This window comes from Malaya genurostris, chromosome 2 (assembly GCF_030247185.1).
Source record: "Malaya genurostris strain Urasoe2022 chromosome 2, Malgen_1.1, whole genome shotgun sequence".
NCBI lineage: Eukaryota > Metazoa > Arthropoda > Insecta > Diptera > Culicidae > Malaya > Malaya genurostris.
In genome coordinates, this window is record NC_080571.1 from 33,179,501 (window position 1) to 33,188,973 (window position 9,473).

At 36.7% G+C, this 9,473-nt stretch overlaps 1 protein-coding gene across 2 annotated transcripts; it reads right to left on the reverse strand.

The window, feature by feature from the left end:
• Window positions 1-2,077, reverse strand: LOC131431255 (dnaJ homolog subfamily B member 14). Of its 2 annotated transcripts, none has more exons than XM_058596862.1 (7): window positions 1,909-2,077; window positions 1,656-1,814; window positions 1,421-1,592; window positions 967-1,366; window positions 793-908; window positions 560-723; window positions 1-482 (listed from the first exon to the last, which is right to left on the reverse strand). In XM_058596862.1, exons 2-7 carry the CDS (start codon window positions 1,780-1,782, stop codon window positions 373-375), a joined length of 1,089 nt encoding a protein of 362 aa, XP_058452845.1. In that variant the 5' UTR covers window positions 1,783-1,814; window positions 1,909-2,077; the 3' UTR covers window positions 1-372. The 2 variants fall into 2 exon arrangements, with proteins under 2 accessions (XP_058452845.1, XP_058452844.1); XM_058596861.1 differs by having other exon boundaries at window positions 1,656-1,837.
• Window positions 2,078-9,473: the final 7,396 nt, after the last annotated feature.

A 9,473-nucleotide genomic window follows, 5' to 3' on the forward strand; every position in this document is an offset into this window, starting at 1 on the left:
TTGAGATTTCTGAGGTTCATTATTTTTATTAAACTTCTGAAATTTAGGATTATAAATAAGGGAATTTTTCCTACCTGTTACCAATAAACAAAACAAATAACTGTACTGTACAGGATAAAAACATACCGAAATTAGTTGTCATTCGGTTCCCTACGAAGAAGGAGTATTGCAATTGAATAATGTACCGAAAATTTGTTTACCATATAGCGACTTTATGACGCTCGACGAGAAATTCGTTCTTTGCCTTATTACTTAGACTAAAGGGTGAAAAACTGGTATTATTTTTCATCTGACTTTTCCGGCTTTCTAAACACTATTGCAACGGTACCCCGTGCTGCCTGTAACGGACCTCAACAAACGAAATGTAGTTGACTAGTTGTGCAAACTGTGTAGTTTATCGCACGACGGTGTGTTGATGTTCTGCGCTTTTAGGTACAAATCTCGATCCCCGAAGTTACGCGCTTTCATCAGCATGGTTTCCTCTGTGAAACGAAACATAATCGAAACAGAAAGAATCGTTGAGCGGAAGGGTTATACCAAAACAAACAGAAACACTTACTATAGTTCCGCTCTCGATAGCACGAGTGCTTCAAATTGTTTAGATATTCCTCCTCCACGGAAGCCTCGAGTCGACCAACGGAGCCCTGATATTCCGAATGGAAGTTGTCTTTAACATAGTATGGAATCTTCAGTTGATTTGTTTTGCGAGCCACGGAAAATTTCCTACATACATGAGAAGAAATAATGAAGAACATTTCGAAGGCTTAAGAAAAAAACCAACTTGCTACTTACTGACTAGGCGTGAGGCTATAAATTGGATCCGAAATGAAGAAAGATGACATCATTGACAAGCCAATCAGTAAAATAATAGGAAGCAAATTGATAAATGCCGCATATCCCGACTGGGGCTACAAGAAGACCAATGAAATTCCCGCATACATTTTGCAAGCTATGAAATTTGCCTACCTCCCTGTACTGTTGCTGTTGGTGTTCTGCCCTGTGGAATCGCCGCTGCCGCATGTAAACGTGCTGGGTGGGAATATTACCACCGAAGAACATGTTGAATAGTTCCTCTGCGGTGAATTCGGTTTCAAATCCCCGCGAGTACGCATATTCGTACTGAGTTCGAGTACGGCGCGCCGTTGGCTGGTGCTGTTCGTCCGATCCATACAGGTCGTAGGATTTTCGCTTCTCCGCGTCGGTTAGAATTGCCACCGCATTACCGATTGCCTTGAAAGCTTCCACTGCCCCAGGTGCTTTATTTTTATCGGGATGCAATTGCAATGCAAGTTTCTTGTAAGCCTTTTTGATTTCCGTATCCGGAGCTTCTTTGGTTACTCCCAAAACTTCGTAGTAATCTTTACATCTAGTTACAAAAATAAGTTAATTAATAAATAAGCTACCGGGAACAAAAACATACTTTTTAATCCGTTTAACGGCTTCAAGTTGCTCAGCGGTATATTCTGCTTCAGTAGCAGTTTCCGCCTTGCTCCCTTGACTTGCCGTTGGTCGTTGTCGAACGCCTTCATCCGAAGCATTACCAGACGTAGCTCGCTTTGTGTACGCTCCACATTTAATTTTCTCCAACAATTCTACCAATGAAATCGCGATTTTCACCCATAAGGTATATTCTACGCATCAGCCTTCCAACTTACCTTCAGCCCGCTTCAGCGGATGCAAGCTAAGTGATTTGGTTAATAGTTTTTCTGCTTTCTCAATTTTGCCTTCGGACAGATAGGCTACTGCCCGCTCCACACAATCCTCGGCCGCTTCCTTATTCATGGTTTATTTTTATCCTTTGCTCTCACGCACTCCTGTTGGTGAATATGAAAAATTCCTGAAAAAAAATTCTCCGATCGATCAGAGACCGCAATACATTGTAGGATTACGCACTAAGAGAAAACTTACTTGAACTCGGAGCAAAAAAAAAACGGCGATAATAGATAAAACAATTGCACCAAGCTGATTTGTCCTTAATTAATTTCTAATCATCTTAAATTCAAATCCTAAAATGAATTTTTTTCTGCCGTGCGAGTAAAAATTGAAAACATTCACGTCATAATGACAAACCTTGTGTTGCGTTACTTTTGTGCCCAGCAGTTTTGATATCCCAGAGTGAACGATTGTGAAAACGCCGTAACGTAGCGTAACGTCTCTAAATAATAAAGGATGATAATCAGGGGGTGCACAGGACTAGATTTTTCACAACTTCAATATTTTTCAAAATTTTATCAGTTAATTGAACATTAAAGGCTATAGCAGGATAAGCATGTGAAATCTGCCCCCAAAGGGAATTCATATTGTTATACCACATTCGAAAGGTCATAGACTGTAAACTATTTTCTCAAAGTTTCAACCCTTTAACTGCCATATTGACGGAGCTAGGGTGGTTCTATTGATTTTTATTTTATTTGATTTTTGAAGAAACTGCTTCTCCGAAAAATTTGAAAAAAATCAGGCATGTTTAAGGCATTATGGGGATGCTTTACAATTTTTTTCAAAATTTTTGAAGATGTATTTCTTTTATTAAAAAATACTAGAAAATTTTGAAACACATTTTTTCCCTCTTCCAATTTTTGCACCACCCTGGATTTTTTAGTGATAAATAAAGAATTTTTGGACATGTTAAAGTGGTATGTTTCCATATTTTTTAAAAATGTGGACGACCAAAATATTTGATTTTTTCTAAAAAATTAATAACAGTCGACCATGCGTCCCCATCGAATTCTGAGAGAAGGAAACGCATGGTGCTTTATCTTAGCAGTTTCTAGTAGTAGTCGACCATGGGTTCCCATAAAGTTCTCTTAAAACGGAAACGCATGGTGCTTTGTTCTAGTAGTTTATGATGCAACTCAAGCGCAAGGCTTAGAAATCAAAGTAACGAAAAGAAGGAAATGAGTATCAACCTTTGCATAATACATACACGATCATACTTCGGGTACAACCTAGAAAGCTACAAAGCGAGAACTTACTGGTATGTGGTTTATATATGAATGGTAGTAATATATGAACGTTGCGAGTATCACACATATGCAGTTCGGTTACGGCAGTCAAGAACTAGAGCGAGTGACTGTATATAATTCGATGATTCGATAGTGTTTCATGAAATGGTCAAATCGTTTTGCACTGTTGGGTCTCGTACAACGCGGTTTTCTTTTTGATGTTCTGCCAAGTAATTTTGGATTTAAAGCTTTATCACGAGATGACCCAATTGAGACACACAGATCACAAAAAAGCTATTCGGGCCGGTAATAAGTCTCATTTTTAAAAGCATACAAGTACTATTTCGTGTACACTACAAATTCGACTGGATATTTGGGAATCCAGCGCCGTTGCTGTGAATGCGTTATTGGCAATAGAACTGTTGGTTGCTGTTCACACGAGGCCGCCATTATTCACTACCTTTCCTTATGCTCGGTTTTTATCCAGAATTGTGAGACCGGCGAAAATATTGTCAGAAATGCTTAAATCAGAACAGCTACCAAGTGACGATGATAATTCTATAGAATAAACGAAAAGAATCAGAGAGAAAATGTGTGCATTGAAACAGCAATGTATTTTTATAACATTTTTATCCCATTTCCTATTTAAATGAAAAATACAGTCAATAATTTTCAGAAATTTTTTCGTGACCTTTCTTACATGAAACTTCTTAATCATTTCATAAAGATAATTGAAGTTTCAATTTAATAATTGACCCTTTTGAGTCTTAGTTCTGACTCCTACTGCGTCCATTAGCTCATCCAATAGCAAAATTTTATTAAAAATGATGTGCTGATAAAAAAAACTCCAAGTGGGTTATGAAATCAACCACAAAATGTATAAAAAGTTCAGCTTATTATAAAATTTATAGCAGTTCATCGTTTGGTTTAAATAATATGATATTTAAAAAATAAGAGGAATATGCTTTATTAAACTCGAATTGATGTGACTATATTAGTATTATATTAGGATAAGAATTCTATGTAAAAGTGATGCTACGGCGAAGAACAACTTATGTAAATTGCCTTAAGAAATAAACGTATTTATGGAAAAACAATTCTAAGAAATCGATTCCAACCTTCATCAGTGGCCACTTTTGTTTGACATCAATATAAAAAAGAGAAAAATAAATTCACTGCTGTTTCAACTCGCTATGTATTTAGTGAAATGTACAGAGCTGGCAAAAAGAAAACCGCGTTTTACGAGACCCAACAGTGCAAAACGATTTGACCATTTCATGAAACACTATCGAATCATCGAATTATATACAGTCACTCGCTCTAGTTCTTGACTGCCGTAACCGAACTGCATATGTGTGATACTCGCAACGTTCATATATCACTACCATTCATATATGAACCACATACCAGTAAGTTCTCGCTTTGTAGCTTTCTAGGTTGTACCCGAAGTATGATCGTGTATGTATTATCCAAAGGTTGATACTCATTTCCTTCTTTTCGTTACTTTGATTTCTAAGCCCTGCGCTTGAGTTGCATCATAAACTACTAGAACAAAGCACCATGCGTTTCCGTTTTAAGAGAACTTTATGGGAACGCATGGTCGACTACTACTAGAAACTGCTAAGATAAAGCACCATGCGTTTCCTTCTCTCGGAATTTGATGGGAACGCATGGTCGACTGTTATTGATTTTTTAGAAAAAATTAAATATTTTGGTCGTCCACATTTTTAAAAAATATGGAAACATACCACTTTAACATGTCCAAAAATTCTTTATTTATCACTAAAAAATCCAGGGTGGTGCAAAAATTGGAAGAGGAAAAAAATATGTTTCAAAATTTTCTAGTATTTTTTAATAAAAGAAATACATCTTCAAAAATTTTGAAAAAAATTGTAAAGCATCCCCATAATGCCTTAAACATGCCTGATTTTTTTCAAATTTTTCGGAGAAGCAGTTTCTTCAAAAATCAAATAAAATAAAAATCAATAGAACCACCCTAGCTCCGTCAATATGGCAGTTAAAGGGTTGAAACTTTGAGAAATTTGTTTCCAGTCTATGACCTTTCGAATGTGATATAACAATATGAATTCCCTTTGGGGGCAGATTTCACATGCTTATCCTGCTATAGCCTTTCATTTATGTCGTTTTCGTTTGAGAAAACTGAAACTGACCCACATTTCACAAAAATTAAATGTAATAATCAGGTTCGAAACTGACTCCATTTTTAGTTCAACAACGTTGAAACTTGGTTCGATACTGGCTTAAAACAAACGGTTTGACAGCAGTTAGGGTGGAAACTGAGTTATGGCATTTTCAGTAGTGTTCTAGTTCTAGATGCATAATTTATGTCAGTTTCAAAATTAAAATCTGGATTTTATAACAAGAAAAACTGGCAGCCCCAGCAGTATTTTACTCATGTTTCAAATATACAAAAAAAAATAGAACGTCATAGTAGACCAGTTTTAAATTTGACAGAAGAACTGGTCGAATACATAAAACTAGAACGGCTTGCTGGGGATACGTTTGTTCCAGTTTCTGTTCTATTATAAATCTTCCATATAGAACTTCTAGTTGCTGAATTTGCTCTTAGGTTTGGCATCAAGTGAAAACGACATTATATCAACTAAATGATTGTTTATAAATTGTTATGATGCACGTGAGTGGTGGAATCAAAACGAAATCACGCACCATTTATACATGAACAATAAATTACCGTTATTTGCTGCATATCTAATGTCAACTAATACAGAATATATTATATGGATATTTTTTGAACTGTGATAACCACATGTCTTATACTCTAATATTTAACTTGACTGTATTTGTCTTGAATAAAAAATCAGAAGCGAAATCTATCTCCCCTGGTTTGTGACCTGTTATTCTCTGGTCACAATGTAGTTCCTTTGGTCACTGAGTACAGCTTGAATATATTTTTCAAATATTGTATATTTTTGTTTATTTCAGTGTCAGTAAATGTCTGAGTAGAATTTAAACGTCAATCGCGTTCATACTCCGCGTTTACATGTTTGAGTCACGTTTAAGTTCTGCTCAATAGCAAAGGTTGGTGTCGAACGTAGGGTTTTGTTGATTTATTTATTTATTTCCATTTATTTATTTATTAGTTATTTATCCTATTTATTATTTATTTATTCTATTTATTATTTATTTATTTACATTTATTTATTGTTTATTTATATATTTACAATCATTTATTTACACTATTTATTTATTTGTATTATTCATTTATTTACATTCGTAAGTTCATATATTTCTTTATACAAATTTGTTTAATAAATTATGATTATTTCGGCAAAAGGAAACAAAATATCAAATACAATTATAAAATTACTGAAATTCAAATACACAATTCATGACACCAACCATAATAAAACGATAAAATATTGTAACCGTCATCTGTCTTCACACTGTCATCGTCGTCATCATCGTTATCATCGCAACATAATATGCGGGGTGGCATGCTTTGAGGGTGGCGGTGGGTATGAGATGGAAAACGGACCCCAAGCAGATAAAACCCGCGGGAAAACCTTCGCGGGGACTAGTAGATTCTGACCCAGTGAAGTGAAGACAGCAGCAGCGTGTCACCCGCCAAAAGTGACAATCCGTTTCTTTGAACCACAGTCCAAATCGATCCCAAAAGGGATCTCCGTAGTTATCCGTGTCGAAGATCCGCACGAACGTTTGTTTCGATCACGGTAATCGAGTGGGGCAAGTGCGGTAGGATCGTTTTTTTATTCCCCGGTTTTACTAAAAATAGTGCTAGCACGACGTGAGTGCATTCCCGGTCAGTGAAGGGCAAGAAAAATTGTGTTTGGCAGGCGTTGAGGACACCACCGTAGTCAAAAACCGGGGAAAGCCCAAAGACCAATAAGTTAAATGTCCCACTCGATCATACGTCAGACACTCGCGATCGTTTAATAGTGCACAGTATCACTCACTGGGTCTTCCTCACGCGAAACGGAGGCCTCCGATACAGATAGGCCGAGTTGCTGCTTCATCTGGAGACGAGTTGCTGTTCCACCGCCCCGAAGTCCGTGCCACCCCGCCCGTCGTCGTCAACAGAGTTCACCAAGTCGACCAACGAGCATCACGGCCGCAACGGAGCGTCGAAGCTAAGTTTTTCTACAAAATAGATGCGCAAGTAAAAAGTGAACCATTTTGCCTTTATGTTTTTTTTTGTCGTTCGCTAAAAATATATAGAATTTAAAAATTTAAATTGTACGGTCTTTTTCTATACAAGCAGTGTCGTCCATTTTGTTTAGTTTTTTTTTGTGTAATTCTGTTTCCGCCAAATAAACGATTTACTTAGTGACCACAGGTTGGGAAGAAAGTCCGCCCAATAAAATAGTGAAGTGAAATTTCTCCGCTGACCAAGAAGATAAACGACCCTGAACTGGTGGTCCGGTGCTGAAAAGCCACCACCAGTAGTGTATACGAAAACAAAACGTAACAGGTTATGTTCCTCCAGAGAATTTCACAGTGCATCAATGTTATGTAGACTTTGGAGGTCGCCTAAAATTTCACAATTTCATGTAACCTTCGGTCTCAAACCCATTGAATCCTAAACAGACATTATTAACTTACAGTGTAAACAGGAAGATATTCCTTTGTCCTGAGCTCCGATAGAGGAAGCAAGAAAATTTATTCGTTTCTATATAAAAGCACATGTGTTAGCCGAGTTGTTTTTTAGAGCAAATTCAGCAGCTGCTCGATTCATATGGGTGGTCTATAATATAAATGAAACTGAAACAAACGGATCACCAGCAAGCCGTTTTAGTTTTATATATTTGAACAGTTCTACTGTCAAGTTTTAAACTGGTATATGCTGCCGTTCTATTTTGTCTATATTTGAAACACAGATAAAACGCTGCCAGTTTATTTTGTTATAAATTGTAGATTTAAATTTTAAAACTGACATAAATTATGCATCTAGAACTAGAACACTCCAGAGCATGCCCTTAGGTTTGCTTTTTTGTATGAGCATAAATAAAACATTCCCTTTCCCTAACCATAAATTTTGTCAAAATGTGTCGCAGCTCGCTCCGGTCTCACTCTACCAAGCCCTGCCGCTCCCTTCCGTTTGGCTCAAGTAGTGCACGTTTCATGCAGCGCGCATATACGAAAAATCAAATATTTAAAAAACCCTATGTTTGCTCAAAAGTGTTTTTGCTGGTTATGGAAGCTTAAGATATTTGCGACATTTTAGTATCGGAACGAAACAAATATTGCACTGATAATATGCTTTAAATTCAATTTGTTTTAAAAATGTGAATGAAAAATTGGGTAGAATCTAACAATTCAAAAAAATGTTTGCTTTATCCCGCTTGTGAGGAATTCTGGCAATAGTCAGAAGGCTGGCTGCATTCCGGCTGCTGTCAAAATTGTCTAGGCGAAATTGCGTCATTATCTCGCCGTACGTGTCTTGTATTTCCCTCCTCCTTCTTTTTTCTTTTATTTTTATTCGACTTCATTTAATATTCGTCAATCCCGCATGTACATACAAAAAACCTTGAGACGAGACGAGGTAAATGAGATTGAAATATAGGTATGTTTGGTAGTGAGAAAGCAATGTTATTGGCATTAACATTTTCCATGGTTAGTATATATGAAGGGGAATAACTTATTGCCTTTCATATGTACTCTTTATTGTAAAACTAAAACCAAGACGCTTAAAATGTAGAACGGATTCAAAACGGTTCTACCAATCTTGAATGGCAAGAATCCGAGAGAAAAGAACCGTTAAAAACCGCTAGGCGAAATTCGCTGCCGGAAACGGTTGTTGCATTGTTGCCAGACGTTTGCCGAAATTTTGGCAGAATTCCAGCAAAGATGGCTGGCAGGCGTCCCTCCCGAAAAGCCGTCTGGGGGGAAATCTGCCCGCCGCGTTCAATTGGGATTTTGTGACAAAATTTGTAAAGTTTCGTACAATTGAAATAAAAACTCTAGCGTCAGCAGGCATTACTAAAAAAAAACACACCTAAATGTTTATGTAACTAAAAATATTATAAAAATTATGAGTATCGACGAAATATTTCACGAATATGTTTGTGGAACTATTCAGAAATTTTCACTCCGATTACAATTCAGTTCGTTTTTCCTCACTCAATCTCGCCATTTTCTCGAACAAATCGGTTGGCAACGAAACCTATTCGGAATCAGGGTTTGCTCTGTAGCACGCATCGAGTCGTAATTAATACTGATTTTCATAAGGAATTCCAATTTAAAAGTTGTTGGCCAGTCGGATTTGAATTCTGAACTTGTATAAATGATGTATAAAACTTGTATAAATGTTGTATAAATGATTCAAACTACCCAGTAATAATTACTGTCTTAAGAAAACAGCCATAGTTGAAAAAATGCAAAAGCAGTTTACTCCACTGCCGTTGAGCGGAAAGTCGAAAAAGTAATATTCAGTTCATTTTTCCAAACGGAATGATGTTTTTTTGGGAAACTACCTTTATCTTGCAATAGTGGAAAAACGATTTAGCATTTTTCGATCATGGTAGTTCTCAT

Excerpts from the sequence above, each read along its gene's own strand:
- LOC131431255 (XM_058596862.1), bottom strand. The coding sequence starts at position 1,782 with ATGAATAAGGAAGCGGCCGAGGATTGTGTGGAGCGGGCAGTAGCCTAT. Across the intron at positions 1,593-1,655 it reads TCCGCTGAAGCGGGCTGAAG|AATTGTTGGAGAAAATTAAA; the intron begins GTAAGTTGGAAG and ends TTTCATTGGTAG. Across the intron at positions 724-792 it reads TATAGCCTCACGCCTAGTCA|GAAATTTTCCGTGGCTCGCA; the intron begins GTAAGTAGCAAG and ends TCATGTATGTAG.